At 49.6% G+C, this 26,390-nt stretch overlaps 7 protein-coding genes across 7 annotated transcripts; 3 read left to right on the forward strand and 4 right to left on the reverse strand.

Annotated features, from left to right (window-relative positions):
• Positions 1-8: 8 nt before the first annotated feature.
• ANOM_011058 (putative MFS monosaccharide transporter) lies at positions 9-1,374 on the reverse strand (the record flags this gene model as incomplete). The annotated part of the gene is made up of 3 exons (XM_015556314.1): positions 9-561; positions 621-1,269; positions 1,347-1,374. Coding segments are annotated over 3 exons (1,230 nt in total), but the record flags the coding sequence as incomplete, so codon positions are not given.
• A 5,562-nt stretch (positions 1,375-6,936) lies between these two features.
• Positions 6,937-8,562, forward strand: ANOM_011059 (L-lactate dehydrogenase (cytochrome); the record flags this gene model as incomplete). The annotated part of the gene is made up of 3 exons (XM_015556315.1): positions 6,937-7,060; positions 7,113-7,426; positions 7,483-8,562. The coding sequence occupies exons 1-3, from the start codon at positions 6,952-6,954 to the stop codon at positions 8,560-8,562; spliced, it is 1,503 nt and encodes a 500-aa protein (XP_015402467.1). The 5' UTR covers positions 6,937-6,951.
• Positions 8,563-9,018: 456 nt separating this feature from the next.
• On the reverse strand, positions 9,019-10,094 carry ANOM_011060 (metallophosphatase domain-containing protein; the record flags this gene model as incomplete). The annotated part of the gene is made up of 2 exons (XM_015556316.1): positions 9,019-9,669; positions 9,717-10,094. 2 exons carry the CDS (start codon positions 10,092-10,094, stop codon positions 9,019-9,021), a joined length of 1,029 nt encoding a protein of 342 aa, XP_015402470.1.
• Positions 10,095-11,148: 1,054 nt separating this feature from the next.
• On the forward strand, positions 11,149-17,145 carry ANOM_011061 (RNA helicase SLH1; the record flags this gene model as incomplete). Its single annotated transcript, XM_015556317.1, has 1 exon — positions 11,149-17,145. The coding sequence occupies one exon, from the start codon at positions 11,149-11,151 to the stop codon at positions 17,143-17,145; it is 5,997 nt and encodes a 1,998-aa protein (XP_015402469.1).
• Positions 17,146-17,696: 551 nt separating this feature from the next.
• On the reverse strand, positions 17,697-19,562 carry ANOM_011062 (uncharacterized protein; the record flags this gene model as incomplete). The annotated part of the gene is made up of 1 exon (XM_015556318.1): positions 17,697-19,562. One exon carries the CDS (start codon positions 19,560-19,562, stop codon positions 17,697-17,699), a length of 1,866 nt encoding a protein of 621 aa, XP_015402468.1.
• Positions 19,563-21,959: 2,397 nt separating this feature from the next.
• ANOM_011063 (putative microtubule associated protein (Ase1)) lies at positions 21,960-24,480 on the reverse strand (the record flags this gene model as incomplete). The annotated part of the gene is made up of 4 exons (XM_015556319.1): positions 24,313-24,480; positions 24,205-24,257; positions 23,928-24,142; positions 21,960-23,878 (listed from the first exon to the last, which is right to left on the reverse strand). Exons 1-4 carry the CDS (start codon positions 24,427-24,429, stop codon positions 21,960-21,962), a joined length of 2,304 nt encoding a protein of 767 aa, XP_015402472.1. The 5' UTR covers positions 24,430-24,480.
• Positions 24,481-25,033: 553 nt separating this feature from the next.
• ANOM_011064 (Mov34/MPN/PAD-1 family protein) lies at positions 25,034-26,144 on the forward strand (the record flags this gene model as incomplete). The annotated part of the gene is made up of 2 exons (XM_015556320.1): positions 25,034-25,091; positions 25,168-26,144. The coding sequence occupies exons 1-2, from the start codon at positions 25,064-25,066 to the stop codon at positions 26,142-26,144; spliced, it is 1,005 nt and encodes a 334-aa protein (XP_015402471.1). The 5' UTR covers positions 25,034-25,063.
• Between the last annotated feature and the right edge of the window lie 246 nt (positions 26,145-26,390).

A 26,390-nucleotide genomic window follows, 5' to 3' on the forward strand; every position in this document is an offset into this window, starting at 1 on the left:
TAAGTACCCCAGCCAATGTGAGCAATCATGACGGGAGTAATCATGACAACGGTAAAGTTGAAGAGCCAGTTGCTGCAGGTGGAAACAGCGTTGGCCTTGGCACGAGTCTTGATAGGAGACAGCTCAGCCGGGTACAACCAGGGAAGAGGAAGCCAAGCAGCGCCAAAGGCAGCCATGTACAAGAACAGACCGAACACAGCACCCTTAGATATCTGCTTGTCATCAGGGATCAAACAAGCAAAGGTGATAACCATAGCAATGGTCTGGATAATAGAACCACCCAAGAACAGCTTGCGACGACCGATCTTCTCGATAAAGAACCACGAGAAGGTGGCAAAGATGGCATAAACAATCATATTGATACCACCAATCAGAAGGGCTTCATCGTTGCTCTGGTGCAGGGACTGCTTCAGAAGGACGGGAAGGTAGTAGATCACAGCATTGCAACCTGAAAGCTGTTGGAAGATTTGAGAAGAAGAACCGATAAGCATACGACGCAGATGCTGAGTACGGCCGCCAGTAAGAAGGTCCCTGTAGCGAGTGGTAGCTCCAGCACCGGAACTATTATTCAAGTTAGTCACCGTCACATCGGGTAAATGGTTTCAAGGCAGTAAACATACGCTCTGATCGAATCGATGACCAGGTTCTTCTGGATTTGAGTCTCCTGGTCATGAATCTCAAAACCACCAAGGGCAGCGAGCACGTACTCGCCCTCCTGGATGCGGTCCTTGGAGATCAAATAACGAGGAGAGTCGGGAAGGAAAAACATTCCAACAATAATGATAACACCGAAGACGATCTGGAAAGCAATGGGGAAACGCCACACCAAGTCATCTGGGCCATAGTGGGCTCCAAAGTCAATCCAGTAGGCAATTGCAGTACCAATAGCAATTACACCACCCTCGATACAAATCAGGAGACCACGGTTACTGGTCTTGGAGCATTCGGCCTGGTATGTGGGAATGGTGGAAGTGTTCATGCCGTTCCCAATACCTGTGATAACACGACCAATGAAAAACTGAAGCAGAGGAATGTGATCAACAAACGAGGTAACCTGGATGATGACACCAATAATCATGACAATAGCGCCAGAGAAGATCATCCACCGACGACCAGTGTGGTCACCAAACATCAGGGCAAAAATAGCACCTGCCAAACAACCCAATTCATAAACAGCTGTTACCAACGCTTGCATTGTATCATCGTCCTTGGTGGCAGTAAAAACATTGTTGAACGCCTTGTCACTAATGATACCAGACATGACACCCTCTGCAAACGATTAGCCTTCCCACATCTTCTACATACTTTCCTAAATATATGGGAGGGACGGTGTGATAATGACTTACGGTCGTATCCAAACAGTAAGAAACCCATCGTAGCGACAGTGGACACGGCCAACGACAGTGGCCGGCCTGACAAGCCAGCAAATGTAGGCGCATGCTGGGCTAGGTAGTCTGAAGAGAGGAATAGGCCAACAAGAGGTATATGCACAACTCGATACGAATCTCCGGCGCAGAAAAAGGAGATCAAGGAACAGTCGCGATCGTTTCCCGGCGGTTTCGTTCCGTTATTTTGCCTGAGGATCGAACCTAGGATGATTGACAAGGAAAGTAAAAGACAAGCGATCAAACGCGGAGAAGTCGGGGGGAGAGGGGGGTTATTTCTATTTCTCCAGGTACAGGCAGTTGTGGCGACCAGGTATGCCTACTGGGCAGCCATCTGTTATTCCCCCAAAATGATACTCCACCAACTTGCCATTTTTCATAGTTAACCGTACCATTGTTTGTTTTGTGGAGCAGGGGACCGAATGCATCAATAACTCTGGTTTAAGCATTTTTTTGGCGCGGTTCGCAAGGGGCTCCACAGCTCAGTGGGCCCAATGGAGGAGTACAGCTGTGACATCACTCATGGGATTCCCTGGAAAAGGCAGCCTTTAGAGGAGAAAAAATAAAAATAAAAAAATAAAGCCTAAATTCTAAAAAGTCCACTTTTGAAAAAGAAAAGATTATTCACACTACTATGGGTCCCCTGAAGACCTCTCGGTCCACTATCATTGGCACATTCTTCCGTTCCCGATGGCTTCTTCAACTTCTTAGGCCTCTGAATGCACAGCTTGTCGCCGGCTGTTACCTCCACCGACGTAGGTATTCGGGTCCACCTTGTGCTTCGGTCGGTTCTCTCATTCCTCGGCCTCTTTATCGAAGAATTCCGTAGAAGTCCCATTCCGTGTGTAGGGGGATATCATTACTCCGTATGGGGAGTAGGGCATAGCGGACGTCACATGGAGCATCCTGACACAGGCCTGATTTTCCTTTTTCATCTCCACGCCCCAGCCCTTGGGGAAAGTAGAGCGAGGGGTTTTCCGTTCCCATGGGGTATTGCCCTTGATCACGGACGCATGTCCTGAGGAGATCATCCACTGTATCTCACATCCAGTGCTATTCAAGCCTTCAATCTACACGATATTACGTTCTTATCAGCAAAAGTCGAACGCGGACTATAGCTTCACGACATTCCCATCGCTAATAACGGGATCCACGGTCTACTAAAGCTTCTCACCATCGTGCCGAGAAGACGGCTCAAACGCGATCCTCGGACGCCGTTCGGGAAGCCGTTCCCGTTTATTGGTTTCCCGACCGCGCCTAGCGTTAACCTGCAAGGCAAGATGTTAGACGGCGCCAATAATATTCTTGCATTGGTCAAAAAGTCAGATTATTCATAAGAAGACGACAAAGCAATTTCCATGAGTAACCACAACTGCTTTAGCGAAGTTGGCATCTGTTAAGGTACTGAGGCGGGCGTATCGTTTGCCTATCACAGTAGTGATGGATGGTAATCGGTGATTTGACGCCAGGCCTGATGACCGCATGGGTATTATCCACCGTGGGTTTGGTTGTTGGCTTCTCATAGACTCAAACATGGATTTGTCTCCACGTCCCCAATTTTTTGGTTCACCATCCTTGGATTTGCATGGATGATTTTCCTTGCGTGGAGTCGACCCAATGATTTTTTTTTCTCAGCCTGCCGCAATCTTCGGAACCCGCGAATTCCAACTCCTTACCTTTAGTTGATATTGCTCCATTGTTCTACCGGATACGCCGACTGAAAACGTATAGCCAATGTCGGCTGATCCGAATAACATAAACATGGGCAACCAGTAAGAAAATTCCTAATATGCCCCCTCATCTTGTGTAGAAATAGAGGCACCAATCTCGTTGCACATCGCATGGCATAAGCTTAGTAACTCATATGTACAATGCTCCCTCGTGTCCCATGCGGAGCCCTCGCGCAAAAGCCCACCTCGATAAGCTTCTGCCTTGCTTCGAAAAAAAATTCTGGTAGTACCGCACTGCTACACCAAAATCCCACGTTCAAGTTCTGCCTGTCGCACCGTGCCCGAGCAAATCGTCAAGCCGACAACAACATCCCACGACAGTAACCAGAACAGGAACTTCATACGTCAATGGCGGCCCCTCACGGATAGACTGCCAAGCGCCAAGGGATTTAAGAAGCAGGGTAAGGAATTAAAGCTCTTGATATTGCCGCCTTAGCAGGGATAAGAATCGGACAAGCCCTCTTAGCAAAAAGCCCTAAGCGGTGGGGGACAAAGGGTGGTGGAGGCGAGGGTGGGGAGCAGCCAATGCTCGAGCAGATCCAAGTGGATGCCAGTAGATCCACAAACGACGCGCACCAAGTGAAAATCGTCATCATATCTGCCAATGACAATAAATTTGTTGCCTGTCCTCTTCGTGAAACACCAATGACGGTTGATCGTTCCTGAGCTGCCAGCGGGCCTGCGGGTACCCTAACTCGTCAGAATTCTTTGGCCCCTCAGGTCCCCATCCAGCTTCACACATGGGCCCATTTCCACACGCACAGTAACATTTTCATCTCACTACGTCAGAGGCGCATGTTGCATCCGGAATACGGCGGATAGCTCTCGAGCAATCATCGTGTGTACAGCGAAACAAAATGCTCCGCATAACCCACACGGTCGACTGAAACAGTCGCGATAGTCGCACCGGCGATTGTTCACACTTCATGCCCACCGCGAGACGAGGCTCGCTCGTTCTCCGAAAAAGGGCTCACACCCCGGTCGGACACCTGCAAGATGATGTTATCTGGCAAACGAACGGTGATAGTCCGATCTGAGTATCTACTCTGTACGCTGTGACAGCTATCGATGACGACCACACGTGCGGCGCCTCCCGCAGAGAGATCAGAAGATCAGTCTGTAGAATGACGTCGCAGCTATCACTTGCCCGTCCATCGATATATCGTATATCAGGGGCTGTATGCCCGTGTATAGCCGCTATAGCGTCGAAAAATCTGATGCCTGTCTGAGCTTCAGAGGGCTAAATCTGACACCATTCCCCATCGGTAGTACGGTGCATCACTGCATGCAGTCTGTCATCTTCTTCTACGCCAAAACCCACCATATTGCATTGGTCTCGGTGTCCAGGCAAAACTTCGGACACCTTCAGAGACCCATCCCGAGTTGTAGAGACAGCGGGCCGGTGCCGATTTTTCTCGGTCAGCTTTGGGCGTAAGCTTCGGGATCAAACTGTTTGAGGTAACCGGCCCGCCTGCCGGGCAGAGAGGTCTTGGCTAGCCGGCGAAGCTCCGATGGGACAGTAACGTCGGAAAGATGGAAAAGAAAAATCTGCAAGCACACATCGAATACCGAAACGATTGGTTGGTTTGAAGTGGTGGAACGAATTTGCGAATGAGAATGAAGCTAGTCATCGTGTTAGTATGTGTTGAGTGCCAAGTGTTAATGGTACTCAATATTAAGTAATAGGAATATGTGATGAGCTTCCGACATGATCAGATGTGGAAGTGCTGTGATGTAGAGAAGCCTGCCAGTAAAATGCAAAGTGTGTAGACCAGTGTTATACCAAAATTCCAGAGCCGGATACACAGGAGGAAACAGGTCGGGAAGCCGATGGCTTAAGTACAGCAGACTCGGCACGCCGGTGCCGATAGGGCTCGGTGTATGCCGGAGGGCCCGGAAGTAGTCACGAGGAAGAGAAGAGAATAGAATCACGGACGCGTCTCAGGGGCAAGATTCCACAGAGATCTTATTAAAACCTGAGACTAGTCTAGATGCTTCAGAACAATTAACTCATGCAGTGACGTGGGAGATCTGAAAGGTCAGGTGAACACCTTCTCATTGGACGCATGTTTCGTAAAACAAGGCGTATGCAGTATAGGAGATTGCAATGAAATCATCAGCCCTGCTAGGAATATAGAATGATGCACATTACAATAAAGGGGGAAAGAGATTGGTTTCAGAATTTCTTCAAAGTTGAAACTACAATCCCCCTCACGTTGCGTATCTTCAGTGCGATAGTCATATCTCTACTTGAGCTCTATTGGTGCCGTCAAAAGCAGAGCTGGGTGTCTCAGTTCGTCTATTATCTCATGGCTTCTTCCTAGGTGCGAGATTATCAGATTGAATCAATATCATATTCTGCAAAAGCATACAGGCCTCTATTGCACTTGAGTTCAAAATGGAAGTTATCGATGGCGCATTCCCGGTCAAATCACATTACAAGAAACCATCTGAATACCAGATATATATTAGTAGACTTGATCATCACATCGGTACTCATGCATGCGCTTTTCGAAGCAAAGGCTTCCTGCTTCCGAGGCTGCTCATTTCACTGTATTTACCTACTAGCAACTATGGAGCGTGACGGGTACTGTATCAACAAAGAAATTTCCCATTTCGAAGGCTTGCGGGAAAGCGCTACGGCCATCAGATATCTGCGCATTGATAATATATGATTGAAGATCGTCGGCCTTACGTCCCAGATCAGCTTCACGCATCGAGACCCAAAATAATTGATGCCTTGCCGCCTGAAAGTTCTGGCTTTCGTCCCTAGCTTAGTTTGCATGGTTTGCAATTTACTCGGCAATGTTTCTATATTCTTCTTTCATTGAGCTGAGACGCATTCAGCATTCCATATTTGGAAACATATGCTATGCAGAATGTCTCTGCATGTTTATTCTGATCGTCCAGCCCTTGTTCCATTTGTTCTGGAAAGCGTGTGTCACAACATCGCGCCCCTTGCTTGGCTTGTTACATGAGTCTCAGATTCAATTCATTTTCTGAAGGTCTCGGCCCAATAATGTCTGAGGTTGTATTAACTCGATACTTTTAATTAAACATTTCAATCCAGACTGCATATGCAAGGGGAACAGAAGGGAAGAAAAATGTTCATCTGATGTGTTGCCACCTACATACTTGATGTGCAAATCGGACTCTCCGCTGTCTGTTTTGAGGTCCCCGATCGAGCAAGTCCATAAGAATCCATGGAGAGCTGTCAAAGCGAGTTCAGATATGGTTCACCTCATGGGGATCGTGAGTTGATATACGTAGATCAATTGTCGGGGATGTCCGACAATATTCATTCCCAGATCATATCCGATGTAGAGAAATGGATATCCAGAGAATTTAAAGGGGCTTAAGGGGGCACTCCTTGTGTCGCCGTGAAATGTTCATGGGAAAATTGTAGGTGGTTGTTCTGCCATGAAAGTAGACTCCGCACCAACCGACCTCACTGGAACCTGGCAGCTCCCGCAAGTTCCGCAACAAAGTCGGCCGAGAAACGCGGTCGCCCGAATCGGATCCCCGCAATGGTTCCCCAGGCTTTGCGGTTCAGCACAATGGAGCACCGTTCGTTATCGTTTATCCGACCAACGAGTGCCCCCCGATTGCTGCGAGCCCCATTTCAATTCGCTGTCCATTATCCCGAGGTCCATTCATGCGGTCAGCCTAAGCCCAACTTGTAACCTCGTCTCTTGAATTTCTGGGACAAGACTTTTACTATCTCGCACACATATATAACTTCCTTGAAACCTCCGGTTTCTCTTCTACCCTTCGATCAGTTCGTCTTGCCACGGAAACACTTCCTACCACTTCTCTTCTTTCATTTCCCTTCCAAGATGAGCAAAGGCAAGCTCACCGGCGCCGATGTCGCCCAGCACAACTCCCGCGACTCTTGCTGGGTCATTGTCCATGGAAAGGCGTACGATGTGACCGAATTCTTACCAGGTATAGTACATCGCGGACCATCAGGCTTAGAGAGATCTAACGGCGGCAACAGAACATCCCGGAGGCCAGAAGATCATCCTGAAGTACGCAGGCAAGGATGCGACCGAGGAATTCGAGCCCATTCATCCCCCAGACACTCTAGACAAATACCTCGATGGCTCGAAGCACCTGGGCGAGGTCGATATGAGCACCGTTGAACAAGAAGAGAAAGTTGCCGACCCCGAAGAAACAGAGCGGCAAGAGCGAATTAAGCGGATGCCCCCGCTGCAAGCATGCTACAACCTGATGGACTTTGAGGCCGTCGCACGGGATGTGATGAAGAAGACCGCATGGGCATACTACTCTAGTGGTGCCGATGATGAAATTGTAGGTGGTGACATTACGGATCTCAGTATGCCAACATGCTAATTCGACCGCTCTAGACGATGCGTGAAAACCACTCTGCCTTCCACAAGATCTGGTTCCGTCCTCAGATTCTCGTTGACGTGGAGAATGTCGACTTCTCCACGACCATGCTCGGAACGAAGACATCGATTCCCTTCTACGTGACCGCCACTGCCCTCGGAAAGCTGGGTAACCCTGAGGGTGAAGTGGTGCTCACTCGCGCCGCCCACGACCACGATGTCATCCAGATGATCCCCACATTAGCTTCCTGCTCCTTTGACGAGATCGTCGACGCCAAGAAGGGTGACCAGGTACAATGGCTGCAGCTTTACGTGAACAAGGACCGCGAAATCACCAAGCGCATTGTCCAACATGCTGAAGCCCGCGGCTGCAAGGGTCTATTCATCACCGTAGATGCCCCTCAACTCGGCCGTCGTGAGAAGGACATGCGTTCCAAGTTCTCCGACGCGGGCTCCAACGTCCAAGCCAGCGGAGGCGATGCCGTTGATCGCTCCCAGGGTGCCGCCAGAGCCATCTCGTCGTTCATCGACCCCTCGCTTTCCTGGAAGGACATCCCCTGGTTCCAGTCCATCACAAAAATGCCCATCGTCCTGAAGGGCGTCCAGCGCGTCGAAGATGTCCTCCGTGCCGCCGAGATGGGCCTGGACGGTGTCGTCCTCTCCAACCACGGCGGTCGCCAGCTGGACACCGCACCCTCCGGCATCGAAGTCCTCGCAGATGTCATGCCCATCCTCCGGGAGCGCGGCTGGGAGAACAAGATCGAGATCTTCATTGACGGCGGTGTCCGTCGATCCACGGATATCCTGAAGGCCCTATGTCTGGGCGCCCGTGGTGTAGGTATCGGACGGCCATTCCTGTACGCCATGTCCACGTACGGCCAGGCCGGTGTGGACCGCGCGATGCAACTTCTCAAGGACGAGATGGAAATGAACATGCGTTTGATTGGAACCACCAAGATCTCAGACCTCAACCCCAGCCTGATCGATGTGCGTGGCCTGAGCAGCGGTCACCATGCTTCTGTTCCCTCGGACACCTTGACCCTCCGTGCCTACGATCCTCTCCAGGCTCCTCGGTTTAGCGAGAAGGCTAAGCTGTAGTGGTGGAAGATTCTCTTCATCTTTGCGCCTCTGGGTTTCTTGGCCTCCTCTCCTTTTACATGTCCTTCTCACGAAGTTTGTTATGTTGTTGACGGTCGTTGGTTGATAGATTCGCCACTTAGCCGATTGTATATACCCCATCGTCAGACTTGGACCGACGATATATGATGGCGATTCCTGTACATTTAGTGAAAAGACGTTATACACTACCAGACATATAGACGTGATGTCTGGGTTACAAATAGAAACACAAAGAATACATCCCAAATTTGAATAACTTTTATTATCTGCTTTCAAATAGTCCCATACAGGAATTAAGAATAATTATAAGAGGTAACGCCGCTAAAACACAAAGCATAGCGCACCAAACCACCCTATATACATGCACACGTCAATCATTACCTCCCCAGGCTATTTACAAATCCCAAAATCTAGACTGACATGACTCTGTCTGTCTTATAAAACTACGACCTGCGGCTTATTTGACAATCCTTTCGAATCACGAGACATGCAAGCTGCATTCACCATCCATCCGCAGCCGCGATTTTCACCACCCCAAACCTTAGCCCACACCACTCCCAAAACACCATAAACCACGACCCGGGCCGAGTCAACCCATCCGGAAATATCGAATAGGTCTCGGAGGAAGCCAAAGAGCGAGCTGAACCGGCCATTACGGGCCCGTCGTCGCCGCGACGCACAGAGTCGTTCCCACGCTTTCTGCGCCTCGTCCCAATAGACTGGCTCCATGCCGTAAGCGGCGTGGATGTGCCCAAATACGTGGAGGGCGGGCTTGACGCGCCATGCTTCTGTGAGGAGGAATGGGCAGCCGGTGGAGTAGACGGGGGAGAGGTCGAGATGGGATTGTGGTGGGGTGTGAGTGACGAGGATGTCGGTCTTTAGAGGTACGGTGCCTGACCAGGCGTCGTAGTGGGGTGGATAGGTAAAGGCATGTTCGGGGCCGAAGGGTACAAGGGCGGGGATTTGAGGGGCGCCGTAGATGGTGAGAGAGCGGGCTCGAGAGCCGGTGGATGAAGGTGTGGGGAAGGAGATGGTGACAGCGGAGTGTTGGAGGTAGTGGATGTCGCCCCAGTCGATACGGTGGGACTTTCGAGGTCATCGATGGAGCGGAGAGAAGCTGTAGAGGAGGAGACCGTTGCGAAAGATTTATCCCGGTCTTCTTCCAGTCGTGACCGTACGTCAAAGTAGCTGTCGTGATTGCCGCAAATGACTACCTTGTGGGGATGTGGTAGTCCTTGGAGCCAGTCTACCGCTGCTTGGATCTCGCGCACGCTGCCATCATTGCATAGATCGCCGGCGTGAATTAAAAGATCACCGTCTGGCACATCGTCCCACTCGAGGGTGTGGGTGTCGGAGATACAGACTACTCGGATCGGGTGGGCGTCTGGTGGAGGTAATCGAGGTGGTCCGCGGAGTCTGAGGAGAATGTGGTGGAGAGGATAGAGGAAAGCGGCAAGTGGGGAGGCGAGGAAGTAATCTGGTATAGGACGGCGATGGTAGGGGGAGGTCATTGTTGAGGAGGATTTAGGGTGCAGAAGGCAAGTGTAGGCCGAGGGAGACCCAAAGGTAGTCTTTATCCTCGACTCAGGGCTGCTTGGCGGCTTGCCTGAGGGTGGAGAAATTGTCCTGCGGAGGTCACTGACGTTGTCCACAGTTCAGCCAATCGGAGGCTTCGTCACCTCCATGAGACCAGGCTAACTTCAAGTTCGTTGGCATTCTCACCACCAATGCCAGCACTTTGTGGTTAGATATTAAGCTTTGTGTAATGATGTGGATATATTCTTGAGTATACATGTGTTCCTTTCTTGCAATATTCCACAGCTTATAAAGCCACATGCTTCATTCAAGCTGGGCATCTGCGGGGAAACGGCATCCGAGGTACGGAGCACTGTGTAGTATATACAACACCTCATCCAACTTGAACCTAGGTAACTACTAGTCTTGCTCCGCTATATTTGAAATTATACAGCGTACTATCTGGTGACTTTCCGAAGCAGTCATCTGACTGGGTTGACTTTGTCGTCAGGGTCTTATTGGTGCTTATCAATCGAAGTCACTGAGATGTCACATTAAGAAATTCTCATCCTATCACAGAATAAGTATCAAATCGTGTTTACCCTTAGAGACCTACATTCTTAACTCCAATGCGGTAGTGATATTCTGTCATGTATCATCTCAGCAGTGGCCGGAACGCCACCAACGCAAGTAGTCGTTTACATCCATGGTCAACAACGCGTACGTACTACTGCTCCATTTTCTTTCCCACCGTCCTAAGAAACTTCACCATGATAAATTCATAGAAAACGCTGTATTTTTCTGATAGTTAACTAACTAGTATATGGCCGATTACGTCAGCCCTGGAGATTGATCTTTATATTCCGTATTAGGAATAGTGCATATTCTGGTCCTATCTACCGCTAATCATATCGGTTAGGCGGTCTTTTGTTCTGCCCGCTTAAATCCAACCTCTCCATCTCATCCCAACTCCCCGTCTTTTAGTTGCTGCTTTATCCCTATTGCCTGTCTCATATTGTACAGTATTATTCTTGTGCATAGTCTCTCATTATGGATGGATCTGACTCTGTTGAGTCGCGGTGGCTTACGCAACTGGCTGCCATGCGGCAGGCCATCGCAGAGCTAAAGCTTCCGAAAGACCCCGCTACAGACCAGCTTGGCTATGGCAGTGACTTGGATCTAGATCTTGACGAGGACTATTCTTCGCCCGGTACCGTCGACGATATTTGGGATGTCATCAGCTCCGACGATGAGTCTAGTGCTGATTTCGAGGAGCTCGATGATTTTGCTTCTCCCTCGGCGTCATCTTATGACCAGTTTTGGCTAGAGCAGAAATGCCAGAGCCTAACATCTCAGAAGCCCGGACTGAGTGCCAATGAGCTAGCCCAACAGATCACAGCTGCGCTAGCGACCGACAGCGGAGACGACGAACTGCAGATGTCCCTGGCTGAGATCGTTGGGTTCGATGACCTGGACTTCGTGATTGAGTTGATCGCACACCGGACGGAAATCCTCAGGAGCGTTCACACTGGCCCAGAGGCGCAAACAGACGGTCTTTTCTCAGGAAGGTTGCAGACAAGGGCAGAACGGGAACAGGCTCTGCGACAGCAGGACTTCGAACACAAGAATGCACCATTAATGCCGGCGCAAACGAGACAGGAGCCACAGTATCCCCATGTTTTTAAGTCGCATGACAATAGGAACGTACTTTCGTTTAGTGGAAAGAAATATGGTCTGCCTCTTGGGAGCAAACAGATAGATGAGCAGAAATATACCGAAGTGGAGGTTCCAGCATCTAGGGTAGGCACTTTGGGAGCCACGCAAAAGCTGGTGCAGATATCTTCATTGGATGGCCTATGTCAAGGCACCTTCAAAGGCTACAAATCACTGAACAGAATGCAAAGTTTGCTGTATGAAGTTGCTTACAAAACAAGCGAAAATATGCTTATTTGTGCTCCAACTGGTGCCGGTAAGACGGACGCCGCGATGCTGACGATTCTCAATGCCATTGGGAAGAATACTATTCCAAATCCTGTTGAACAACCGGAGGCAACAGAGTTTGCCGTTCTGGTGGATGACTTTAAGATTGTTTATGTGGCTCCGATGAAGGCGCTGGCTGCTGAAGTCACTGAGAAGCTTGGGAAGCGATTAGCCTGGCTCGGTATCCAGGTCCGTGAACTGACTGGTGACATGCAACTGACAAAGCGCGAGATCGTAGAAACACAAATCATTGTTACCACCCCTGAGAAATGGGACGTGGTAACGCGGAAGAGCACTGGAGACACTGAGCTTGTACAGAAAGTACGGTTGCTGATCATCGATGAAGTTCATATGCTCCACGACGAGCGTGGTGCCGTTATCGAATCTTTGGTCGCCCGTACGCAACGTCAGGTCGAGAGTACGCAATCACTCATCCGTATCGTTGGTCTTTCTGCCACTCTGCCCAACTATCTTGATGTCGCCGATTTCCTCAAGGTGAATAAGATGGCTGGTCTATTCTACTTTGACAGTTCGTTCCGACCTGTTCCTCTTGAGCAACACTTCATTGGCGTTAAAGGAAAGCCTGGCTCCAAACAGTCTCGAGAAAACATCGATGTTGTATCTTACGAGAAAGTGCGCGATATGCTTGAAAGAGGACATCAGGTCATGGTCTTCGTGCATTCGCGGAAAGATACTGTCTTAACTGCTCGAATGTTGAAACAAATGGCTGCTGATGAGGGCTGTGAGAATCTCTTCAGCTGCCAAGATCACGAAAATTACTCAAATGGGCTTAGGGATATGAAACATGCTCGTGCTCGTGAATTGCGGGACCTGTTTGCCAGTGGTTTTGGAACCCATCATGCTGGAATGAGCCGGAGCGACCGCAATTTGATGGAACGTATGTTCTCTGAAGGTCTGATTAAAGTTCTTTGCTGTACCGCCACACTGGCATGGGGTGTCAACCTTCCTGCCGCTGCGGTTGTTATTAAAGGCACACAATTATACAATCCCCAGGAGGGAAAGTTCGTCGACCTTGGCATTCTCGATGTCCTTCAGATTTTTGGTCGTGCTGGTCGTCCCCAGTTCCAAGACACGGGTATCGGCTTCATTTGTACCACACATGATAAGCTGCACCACTATCTCTCTGCAGTGACTTCTCAGCAGCCGATTGAGTCTCGTTTCTCTAGCCGACTTGTAGACAATCTAAATGCCGAGATTTCTCTTGGCACGGTCACCTCCGTCCCAGAAGCAGTGCAGTGGCTAGGATATTCGTACCTCTTTGTGCGCATGAAGCGTGAGCCTAGGAATTATGGCATTGAATGGGCTGAGATACGTGACGATCCCATGTTGGTCCAAAGGCGTCGCCAATTGATCATTCAGGCTGCCCTCGTATTGCAAAAAAGTCAAATGATCATCTTCAACGAACGGACAGAGGAGCTTCGAGCGAAGGATGTTGGCCGCATTGCAAGCCAGTACTACGTTCTGCAGAACAGCATCGAAATTTTCAACGAATTAATGCGTGCCGAAGCAGGAGAAGCAGACGTGCTGAAAATGATCAGCATGAGTGGTGAATTCGACAATATCCAATCGAGAGAAAACGAGTCAAAGGAGCTGGACAGGCTACGGGAAGAAGCCGTTCAGACAGAAATAGAGGGTGGAAATGATTCTCCTCATGCAAAAACCAATATTCTGCTACAGTCCTATATCTCTCGTGCTAAGGTTGAAGATTTCGCATTGGTATCGGACACCGGCTATGTTGCACAAAATGCAGCTCGTATATGCCGCGCTCTATTCATGATTGCATTGAACCGACGTTGGGGTTACCAATGCCAAGTTCTGCTGTCGATGTGCAAGTCCATTGAGAAGCAGATCTGGCCTTTCGATCACCCATTCCATCAGTTTGATCTTCCCCAGCCTGTCCTCAGAAATCTGGATGAGAGGCTGCCCAGTTCCTCTATAGAATCGATGAGAGACATGGATGTTGCAGAGATCGGACAGCTGGTTCACAACCAGAAAATGGGCAAGACTCTAGCAAAATTATTAGACAATTTCCCTACCCTCAGCGTGGAGGCTGAAATCGCACCTCTCAACCGCGACGTCCTGCGCATCCGCCTATGCCTCTATCCCGAGTATACTTGGAATGACAGGCATCATGGCGCTTCAGAGTCGTACTGGGTCTGGGTAGAGAACTCGGAAACCTCCGAGATCTACCACCATGAGTATTTCATCCTGAGCCGAAAGAAACTTCATGACGAGCACGAGCTCAACTTTACCATCCCACTTTCGGACCCATTACCAAGTCAAATTTACGTCCGTGCGATATCAGATCGATGGTTAGGTGCGGAAACGGTAACTCCAGTCTCATTCCAACATCTTATTCGTCCCGACACAGAAAGCGTTTATACAGACCTTCTAAATCTCCAACCACTGCCTATTTCTGCTCTCAAAAACCCCATTCTCGAGGAACTCTATGGACAGCGATTCCAGTTCTTTAACCCGATGCAAACACAGATTTTCCACCTTCTTTATCACACTTCTGCCAACGTCCTCCTAGGTTCCCCTACCGGAAGTGGAAAGACTGTGGCTGCAGAGCTAGCTATGTGGTGGGCGTTTAGGGAAAAGCCTGGGTCGAAGGTTGTGTACATCGCACCGATGAAAGCACTTGTCCGCGAGCGAGTCCACGACTGGAAAAAGCGCCTCACAGGGCCTATGGGCCTGAAGTTGGTCGAGTTGACTGGTGATAATACTCCGGACACGCGAACCATTCGAGATGCAGACATCATTATCACAACACCTGAGAAATGGGACGGTATCTCTCGTAGTTGGCAGACCAGAGATTACGTTCGCAAGGTCAGCTTGGTGATCATTGATGAAATCCACTTGCTAGGCGGTGACCGAGGACCTATTCTTGAGATCATTGTATCTCGAATGAATTACATTGCTTCACAGTCTAAGGGATCCGTTCGGCTGATGGGTATGTCCACTGCTTGTGCAAATGCCACCGATTTGGCGAATTGGCTGGGTGTGAAAGAAGGGCTATACAACTTCCGGCACTCTGTGCGTCCTGTGCCTCTCGAGATTTACATTGATGGCTTCCCTGAGCAACGTGGATTCTGTCCACTCATGCAGTCTATGAACCGACCAACTTTTCTGGCTATCAAAAACCACTCTCCAGAAAAGCCCGTGATTGTTTTCGTCGCTTCCCGTAGGCAGACTCGTCTAACTGCCAAGGATCTGATCAATTATTGCGGAATGGAAGATAATCCTCGTCGATTTGTTCGCATGTCGGAGGATGATTTAGAGTTGAATCTCACGCGAGTCAAGGACGATGCCTTGCGTGAGGCGCTCAGCTTCGGCATCGGTCTGCACCATGCTGGTTTGGTGGAATCTGATCGTCAGCTAGCCGAGGAGCTTTTCGCAAACAACAAGATACAAATTCTTGTCGCGACTAGTACTCTGGCATGGGGTGTTAACCTTCCAGCACACCTTGTGGTTGTCAAAGGAACCCAGTTCTTTGATGCAAAGATTGAGGGTTATAGGGACATGGACTTGACTGACGTTCTGCAAATGCTGGGTCGTGCAGGTCGTCCGCAGTTCGACTCGTCTGGTATTGCTCGAATTTTCACTCAAGACTCAAAGAAGGCCTTTTACAAGCATTTCTTACACACTGGTTTCCCAGTAGAATCCACTTTGCACAAAGTCCTCGATAACCACTTGGGAGCCGAAGTTTCTGCAGGAACAATTACAACAAAACAGGATGCACTGGATTACCTGACGTGGACGTTTTTCTTCCGGAGACTGCATAAGAACCCTTCGTACTATGGCTTGGAGATCTCGGCCGAGGAGCACAATACTATCGCCGCTCAGACTATCGCCCAAGATTTCATGATTGACTTGGTCGATAAGTCACTCGGCGAGTTAGCAACGTCATCATGTGTTTTGCTTGATTCCGCCACAGGTGAAGTCGACCCGACACCATTTGGCAAGGTTATGAGCTACTACTATTTGTCACACAAGACAATTCGGTACCTCATGGCACATGCAAAGCCGAATCCTACATTCCATGATGTCTTGAGCTGGATGTGTTCCGCGACAGAATTTGATGAGTTACCTGTTCGACATAATGAAGATCTCATTAACGCAGAGTTGGCTCAGAACCTACCGCTATCTGTTGAATCGATGGGAGACCTACCAATGTGGGATCCCCACGTGAAAGCGTTCTTATTGCTTCAAGCCTACATGTCGCGAATTGATCTTCCGATTTCCGATTATGTCGGAGATCAGACCTCTGTTTTAGATCAGGGCATCCGTATTCTGCAAGCCTCGATCGATGTCATGGCCGAATTAGGCTACCTGCATGCTTGTCAAATGCTCATGTCTCTGCTTCAATGCATTAAGTCAGCTAGGTGGCCTGAAGATATCCCACTGTCGATTCTTCCAGGCGTTGGTGTTAGCGCCAAAGCACCCTTCCTCCCGGGTTCCCTCGCTGCGCTCTCATCTCTACCTACGGGTGCAGTGTCAACCCTCTCCAAGAAACTACAGCTTCCTCCTTCCCAGGCCGCCCAATTTACCAAAGCTGCCTCCTATCTGCCGAATCTGTCGGTATCAGTCTCCAAGGTCTCGTCAACTGGTATCAGTGTATCCTTGACCAGACGCAACCCCGCAATGGACTCGGGATACAGAATCTACGCACCTCGATTCCCAAAGCCACAAACAGAAGGTTTCTTCTTGATCGTCTGCAGCGCAGCCTCAGACGGTAAAGATGGAGAACTACTTGCTCTAAAGAGAATCTCCTGGCCCCCTGTCGAGAAGCAGCGCAACAACCGCGGCAACAATAACGCCGGATCGAGCAAGCCCGGAGAGAAAAACAATCATAGAGGTGGACCTCCTCTCACAATCCGGTCGTCTGTCAAATTCCCAGATACGGCAGCTAAGAATGGCATCAAGGTCAAGGTCATCAGCGATTCGTATCCTGGCATGGAATGGACGCTACCAACCGTGGAAGTGGATATGGGTCCTGAAAAACAGGTCGTCGCAGAGTCGGCCAATTACCCAGAGAAGAGTTGAATGGTTTTCTATACATAGAAATAGAGATTTAAACAGAAGTCTTTGAAACAATTCAATTGGATGATCTAAGCCAAAATACATGAACAAATGGGAGTATATAAAATGCACGGAATGGATGAACCTAACCGAAGAGAAAAATGTAGAACACCTAATCATCGACCACTACTCCTGTCCTTTTAAAGATAATCCAAGCTCTCATGAGAAGAAATGCAAAAGAAGATCCGGCTTTCGCTTTCGGCGCCGCCAAAAATAAAAAAAAAAAAAAGAAGTCATGAAGTGAGAAAAGAAAGACCGAACGTGAAGTTCTGTTCAAAGGAATGGATGGAAACACAAATCGCCGTCAATGACACAACGAATATGCCCAGTGTAAACCGGAAGGGAAAAGAAAAGAAAAACAAACCCCATCAGTCCCAATGCTAGTTTCCAAGGCAGAGAGATATAGAACAAAAAGGTCGTGAAAATGGGAAGGCCAAAATCAGTCGCTACTCCGGCGCCAGATGCGACAGGATCTCCAAGAGAGAGGAAAGCAGCAAGTATCAAACCTAAGCACATCATACACTTTCAATACGAGCATCCTGAGAATTGCCATGTCGATGACCATGCTGCCCATTCACCATTTGGGGGGTTCTAGCCCGGGGGGGGAGACGGTCTGGCCGCCGTCCCACAGGGACCAAGACTTGCTTTCTCTTTGAGACGGAGACAGATCTTGCGATGGAGATCTCGATGGTCGGGAGGGGATCGGCCGGCTCTGGTTCTTGTTCGTCGTGTTCCTGTTCGGCTTCTGACTCCGGTTCCTCTTGCGGGCTGGGATCTGCGGGCTCATGTTCATCCGTCGTCTTGTCGCCTTCTTCGGTCTTGGTTTCGTTGGCGAGAGGCATGCGGATGGTCTCTGCTGGTGAGACAGCAGATTTATTACTATCCGACGGAGATAACGGAGAGAATCTTTGTTGGACGGCGGCAAGAGGTGAGAGGATCGGAGACGATGCCGTCGACTCACTGTTCGCTGGCTCGGGCTGTAGTTCTTGCGTATTGAGCGAGAGCGCTGGGGTTGACTTCTGCGATTTTATTTCGTCTGCGGATTGTTTCCGCTTGTTGATGATCTCCCATTCTGGCTCGCCTTTGGGGTCGACGTAGGTTTGGACTGGCTTGAGCTTTTGCAGGAGGAATTTTTCGTCGTCTGAGTTGATGGTTGTGCTTGAGATGAATGAGGATACTGAGTCTTGGGGCTTATGGAAGCTTCTTGCGTCGCTGCGAACCATGAGGAGAATGTGATCTTGTTCATTGGACAAGTCTTCCTGTCGTGACTCTGCTCTGGATACTTGGTTTCGGAGCAAGGGACTGGGGCCCCGGGGGAGGCTTTGTGTGCCTAGCACCTTGGAAGCTTTGCTCTTGTGTGTTGCTGGGAATAGTGAGAGTCTGGGGGAGTTTGAGCGTGTAGGCGAGGTGGCCCTTCGTCGGGGTGGGGGCAGATCTGGCGATGGCGGTGATGCCTGGTGTGGGTTTAGTATTTGGTAGGTGACGTATATCGCAGGGGATGTTGAATGATTTACCTCGGCGTTGGGAGCGCTCATATTTTCCAGGGTTCTGCTGCGTCTGTTCAACGGGGAAGGCTCGTTTTGCTTGAGTAGAGCGCTGAACATGACGCTGTATCGTTCCATCTCAACACTGGGGATGTCGACCTGCAGTAGAGGTCCCGATTTCGACTCCGCAGGCTGTTGTCCATCCTGAGCTTGCACCTGTGCGACACTGATATTTTGCTGCTTCTCTTCGGCCTTGACCTCCGGCTCAAGACACGGCCATGCCTCTGTATTCATGACATGGTTAGATTTCGCCTCGCGATTCTGATAGTCGATGGAATGCGAAGAGCCCTGCGCAAGAGGCGCCTGACTACCCTGAACCTGGACCTGGTAAAAAGGCTGACTTGCACCCGACGCAACAGCATTCTTCGCCTTGAACAAGCCGCCGATTTTCCTCCACTTGCTCGGCTTGCGCTGGATCTGCGGGGCTGCTTTGGGGCGTTCGCGCGCAGATTCCAGCGCTTTCTCTTGCATCTGGGAAAAGGTGTTCTGTGGATCCACCAAACGGGGACTACCTAGAGCGATCCCGATCATGTTTTCTTCCGAGCCATTTTCGCTGTTTGTCGGCGATTTTATCGCTTCAGCTGCAGGCACCGCTATGCGAAAATCGAACCCAGGCCCGGGTACCTCTACCCTGCTGTCCTGTTGACATGCGACTGATGTCCGGGGCCGCTGGGTGTCGTAATGGGCCTGCTTGATCGGCCGATGGTGTGTTGTGCTACCATTTTTCAAGGCCTTGAGGTCATTTCGTGGTGCTGCGTCTGTATGCTTAAAGATGGGATTGGAAATGTCTGTTTCCCGTGGGGCACGGGGTTTCCCCAGAAAGAGACCCCTGGCCATTTGCGCGATTTTGCGGCTCAGCGATGCTGAATTTTAATGATAGTGAGAGCTGATGGATCCAGACAAAGAATTGAATTCAGATAAAGAAACTAAACGAGTGATAGTGTGTGAAGGTAAGCTGACATGAGACTCTATCTCAGCATCGGAAACGAAGGTAATAATAACAATAATAAAAGGAACGGACAGCCTTCCAGAAGGCCCTGAATGGTGAAACAGCACACGAAAGAAAGAAAAGAGCCAGTCAGTCCATGATAAAAGGAAAAGGAGGGTTCAAGGATGAAGAGGGTTTGGACGCAGTGGAGATTGTCGCAGAGTTATGGATCGATCTAATCAGACACGGGTTGGCTAAGTGTCGCAATTTAATTTCCAGTAGATTGGACGAAACGAGATCTTCTCAAACAAACCAACGACAGTCTCAGGCCGATGCTGTGCCCGTTGATCAAGCGCCGGGGCGCTTGAGCCCAGACTGTCACAAAGAGGTCCCTCGGCCCCTCCATTGGACAACGCATGGGAGGAACGTGGACAGCCTGGTCCTCATAGCCCTCATGGACTGACTGGTAGCGGTGGATGGAGTCCCTCATTCCCCCGTATCCTATCACGATGCTTATCTGGAAGGTTACAAATGAGCGTTGAAGCTGCGAAATTAAGGGAGGGCATCGTAAGTGACCCACTCCAGTGGCCTTTTAGCTAGGTCAGTCTAGCGGGAGTTGCATGATTGGACTCTCATCTCCCGTGCCCTAACTGCCAGATTAGCGTCAAAGCGTCGGCGGAGACTTTCGTTTGCGTTACAGCTTCACTCCGGCATTGAAACAGCAATGGGTGGATATCCTGACTCAGAGGTAGACAGTAAGGATCTTTGGTCCGATGCACTCGGACTGGAAGAGGGAGGGCTCCGTACCAACGTGGTCCTCATTATCAGCATAGATTAGAGATAAAGGTGGGTACAGAGCAATTGGAGAGGGAAGGAAAAAAGCAAAAAGAAATGGGGCGAGCCGGGATCGAACCAGCGACCTCACGATTACCAGGTGGTGACTGAGTTGACACTTCAGTCGTGCGCTCTCCCAACTGAGCTATCACCCCATTACATGTTAATTTGCGGACTCAAATTATTATATTATCCAAAGTTACCATAAATTGAAAGGCACTTTTAATGCATGGCTGATGCCCATTGAACATTCGGCCCTTAAGGGCAATACTAGTAGGGACTAGTACTTCCTTCTCGTTCTCCCATGTTGCGGCATATGGGCGCATGAAAGGTTTCTTGTGTACTTCGCGCTAATGACGGCCCTCGTTTTCCTCGATACCCTGGCGATAATTCTTCCAATCCTGGCAATTGGCAAGATTGTCAGTGAATGAGGGATGGCTGTCTCGTGACCCCGTAGCTTTCTTCAAACATCCTGTTTGTCCTCCCCACCTCTTACCACTAAAACTAGAAGGACAGGAGCATGAATAGCGACATATTTCCAACATAACCAAGGCTTTCTCGCGGGTGTAAGGTTTCCAGTTCTCATGCACTATATATCTTGTACTTATTGCTCTGCAAGGTTGCCTATGCACGGGAGCAGCCAGTCCCAAGGGACGAAAAATGAAAGAGGATAATGCGAGAGGGGTTACCTGTAACTGCAGATATAAGATTACTTGGAGAGAGCGATATGCCCACTACGAACAAGATCATTTCAAAAAATAGATTGTATTGTTAATTAACATAAGAGATCCAACAAACCATTGCGCTGCGCTGATATCAAAACAAACGGAAAACAAAATGTATGACTCGTAGAACAAAAGCTATAAGAAAAAACACGAGATGGCCTCACCAAACAAGATTGAAGAAGAGTACAACAGAAGAACCAAACGTGATGGCGAATTAAGCAAAAGTAGTAAAGGGACTCGTCCAGTCAATGGCTAGCCACGTCTACTTTTTTCGGTAGAAAATGAGTTAATTATCAAACGTACAAACCAAGCATAATACAAGAAGGTAGCCCGTCTCTTTGAACAGTTAGATGGTAATAGAAAAAGCATCGGCTCATTTCGTTCGTTGTCATCCCCATCGTTGCTGCAGTTGCCAATAGACTTCGCGGGCTCAAGAGCAAAGATCACCATAAGAGAAAAAGCGAAAACATAACCAGGGTATAATCCCAAAATTTTTAACACAGAAATTAACGTCGGCGACAGAGCAACCTCACTCGGATCGCCCAGCCCGTCCAATCACCAGAGAGCTCAACCATTATACAGCGTCCGCAGCCTGGTTAAGGTAAAATTAAACATTGCGAGAGCAATCATAGAATCGTCAACATCGAGTGGTCTCGTAAGTCCGTGTTTCCGGAAGTGCCTGAGGTTTGAAGAAAAGAAAAGCCAAAACGATTTAGTTGAGCAATGGAACCCTACTTTGCTTCTTTTCTAGTAAGGCTCCAGATCATCTGTCCATCCAGCATCACTCCCCGCTACACGGACGACATTCGGGTTTACCGCTGGCTCGTCTGGGCTAACGCTTCGGATGCCTTTCGGCTTCTTTCCTGCCAAGTCGTCAAGGGCCATTCGCTTGCCATGGGCAGCCCGAAGCTTGGCATAGTAAACGTCACTAGCGTCAGCTTCGGACTCAGACCCACTGTCGAATGTCTCCCAGTTCTCCGACCCAGAGTTGCCGGTATTGATGGTTGACGCATTTGACACTTGTCTCGGGGCCGGCGGGGGAGCATGCTGCAGATAAGGGTTCGATCGCGGGTATCCCATGGAATTCAAGGACAAGGACGAGGCTGAGGATTGTGTTGATTGAGAAAATCCGGTAGATCGCTGTGAGAAAGCAGAAGAGCTGATAAATGAGCGTTGGTTACGATCGTCATAGACGTCTTCCGGGCTGACTGGCCGGACAAAAGCATTGGACAGTGCACTAGCACTTCGTGGAGGCTCGAACAAGTAGCTGCTTCGCTCATCTCGTGATTCTCCGCCAGTCAATGCGCGCATCCTTGGTGGCGGAGCACGAGTTGGAATTTTGCCGTTCATTGTGTTAGAGGAATAGAGGCCTGGGGTACCACTCCGCGCAGGGGAGTTGCTCCCATGAGGCATGTTGCTCAAGGGGACGCGAGCGGGAATCTTCGAAGGGGACTTTGCTCCGGCCCTAGATGGAGCTCGGGATGGTCCAATGGTGTTGTATTTCATTGAACCATGTCCAGTAGGAGTTTTCGTAGCAGACCGGGGGGGAAGAGGTCCTCTCATCACGCTGGCAGGGCGAGAAGGCGGCTGTTGCCTCATAGATCCTCCCCGCACACTTCCTGGCCCGGCAGATGGCGTCTTAGAGCGAGGCGGAGGTTTGGCGACGACTGGAGTGAGCTCATCGAGATATCTTTCTCCGTGAACGAGGAACGGTCGCCCATACTCGTCCTCGAAGTTCTCTAATTCTTTCCGCAGATCCGCTTCCACCTTAGGGAGCTCCTTAGCAATCCTCTTTCTCATTTTCTCCTCTCTCAAGAGCTTTCCTGGATCACGTCTTTGTCCACTGGCTCCACGCGCCATGAGGCGAGATGCATCTTGACTTGACACAGCCAGAGCCTCTTTGTCTGCCAGGAGGCTACGGTGCCTCTCTACAAGTTGCAAGACTGAAGCACGCTGTTCCTTCAATGCCTCCAGCCGGGTAATTTCAGCCTCATGCGCTTCTAACAAAGCGTCACTGTAAACATCAGAAAAGGCAGGAGTGAAGTCAAGCATTTCTTCCTCTGAGTAGTAGAGACTATCCCAGAGCTCTTGCAGTCGGCATCGCGCATCTTCGACAAATAGATGTAGGTTCTGTTTTTTGAGTTCGTTGAGGCGTCCCAGTTCTTCTTCAAATTCGTTGATTGTACGGAGACCACAGCCACGGTTCGCCGAAAGGAACGCTTTTCTATCACACTCCTCAACTCCAAAGCGCTCCCAGAGTGCCTCCACGGCATTTCTGAGTTCTGAAATCTTGCGCTCTCGACTTCTCTTCTCCTCCAGCAGCTTTTCTCGCTTTGCCTTCAAATGGGCCAGGTCGGATTGGTGAAGTCCTAACTGTTCGGGGGACTCTTTGTAGTGCTTGACGATGTTGGAATCGGTTTGGGCCTGAGGGGTTCCAAGCTCAGCCCAGAGCTTGATGATCTCTTCGCAAATGGTCTTGACAAACTCGAAACGTCGCTCATATTCTTCGTAAACTCTTGAAAACTCGTCGTTCAAATCATCCACGTATTGGCGAGACAAATTAAAACTGGGTGATAACGCAGATCCCGGTGCTGTAGGTGGGAGAGCAATGGTAACAAAAGATGATTCGAGGTGAGATGAGTATGACTCGAGAGCCACAACGAGTTCTGCACGTCGTTAGCAAGCCATTCGATCATTGGCGGCAGCATAACATACTCTTGACTTGTTCGAAGCGCTCGTGATGTAATTTGCTGAGCGCATTATGCTTTTCGCGGAGGAAAGCAAGGCAGCGTTTGAGGGGATAAGTAATACGCAAATCATCGCGATTCAGCTGATACTCGCCATTGGCCTTCTCGTCTTCTAAAGACTCCTCCATTTGCTCGATTGCAATTATGAGTTGTCGCGCTTCCTCCGTCATCTCATTTTTTTCACTGTTACTTCCATTAACATCCGAGAACCCTTTCCATCAAGCTGAAAAGCCAGGAAAACTTACTTGTCAACAAGCTTGAGATGATTGTTTAGAGTATCAGATAGCGCACTGAAAAGCTATAGTTGTTTGTTAATATCAGTTGACAAACAAGGAAGAGTCAAGCAAGCCAACCTCCGCCTCTCGAGAGTCGCGCTCATGGCTTGGAACGCCGATCTCATCATAGATTCCATGCAGCTGAGCGACAATATTGTTGACCTGGGTGGTCAAGTAGCTGGTGTCGACGGCCATCGTGTATGCCGGCGCTTTATGTTAACAAAAGAAATAAAACGAGAGTATATTCACGTCTTTAAGGTTTCGTGATCATGTAGTCTCTGGCGGCGATGCGCCTTCAGCACTGCAGCTGTGAGACACCAAAATCCACCAGCGTGAATCTGCAACAACAGCAAACGATTGACTCAGAGGTCGGATGTCATCTGCGAGAACAAGGGGCTACCCGCAGGCTTTATGTATAGCTGAGCACTTGCAGGCGTATGCAAGGGTGGAGGGGGGAACAGAGGGGGAATCAATCGAAGCAGTGATGCGATGGGATAGAACAATAATAATAGTGCCGCTACCTTGAGATGCAGCCGCGATCGAGATTCCCTCCCGGCCCCTGTTGATGGCGTTCCGTTACTCCAGCAACAGCCCACTCAGCCCTCACCGCCCCGTTCTGCCATGATTTAGCTCACCGCCCGCTCCACGTCTGGACTCCAACTGCTTGCCTAAAGTAGATCAGATCTGATAGATCAGACGTCACCAAAGTCAGCCAGTTGTTTTAACTTCTCTGTGTCCGCAAATCTTTCTATAGACTGCTATTCCTTCTTCCTTCTCACCCCACAGCCCCATCATCCTTTGTTGCCAAAATTACCACCTATTCATCACCATGCAGAAGGCTGCACAGCAGTCTTGGGGTTCGTACTAAGCATTACCCCGATATATTCTCAAAGACAATATACGTTACTAACAACAACCTCTCTCCCACTCCAGAGCTCGAAAATGCCATCAGCCTCATAGATCCCCAACGAGACGCCCTTTACCAGTACGATGAAGAAACACACAAAGCCCTTAGCGCGGAGCGCCCATGGGCTAAAGACCCCCACTATTTCAAATCGATACGGATCTCAGCCGTCGCGCTGCTGAAGATGGTGATGCACGCACGCTCAGGTGGATCGCTCGAAGTCATGGGCTTAATGCAAGGCTACATCCTGCCAGAAACCTTTGTCGTAACCGATGCATTTCGCCTCCCCGTCGAAGGAACAGAGACTCGAGTGAACGCCCAAGATGAAGCAAACGAATACATGGTGTCTTATCTCCAGGCATGTCGGGATGCGGGACGGATGGAAAATGCAGTCGGCTGGTATCACAGTCACCCCGGGTATGGTTGCTGGTTATCAGGGATCGATGTTACCACGCAGGATATGCAGCAGCTCGGCGGGCCGTTTGTTGCCGTGGTCATTGATCCAGAGCGGACCATTTCGGCGGGGAAGGTAGATATCGGGGCGTTTAGAACGTTCCCTAAGGATTACACGCCACCCAAAGAAGAGCAAGAGGATGATGAGTACCAGACGGTACCGCTTAACAAGGCGGAGGACTTTGGAGCACACGCATCCCATTACTATTCGCTTGAGGTATCGCTTTTTAAGAGCGTTCTTGATACCGAGATTCTGTCACTTCTGTGGAACAAATACTGGGTCGCTACCCTCAGTCAGAGCCCTCTATTTACCACCCGTGATTATGGTAGCAAACAGATGATGGATCTTAGCCAGAAAGTTAGACGGGCCGCTCGCGGCATTGAAAGCAATCCCTCACGGACCGCACCCACTACTGTCAAAGATCAACAATTGGAAAAGGTTGTGCGAGATGGGCAGAGAATTGTATCGGAGGAAGTGAAGGGTCTTCTGGCAGCTGAAGTTAAAATGAAGCTCTTCCAAGGCATCGGAGAGAACAGCAAGGCAGAAACATAAGCAGCCATAGTTCCAACTGAAACAGATATTATGAATGGTGACACGACTCTACGTTGGGTTTTCAGCTTCTACCGAGCGTTTATTTCAGTGTCAACGACACTTCTGGGCCCATATGTGTGAGATGATCCTGGGCAACACGACGATTTATGATGGCATCTGCGCATTTTACTTGTACAATTTCTTCCATGGATGTAACACATAAGACTAAACATATATACCTTTGTAGTTAAACAGGTAGGTACAAGA

Source organism: Aspergillus nomiae, assembly GCF_001204775.2.
Source record: "Aspergillus nomiae NRRL 13137 chromosome Unknown contig00435, whole genome shotgun sequence".
NCBI classification, from domain to species: domain Eukaryota; kingdom Fungi; phylum Ascomycota; class Eurotiomycetes; order Eurotiales; family Aspergillaceae; genus Aspergillus; species Aspergillus nomiae.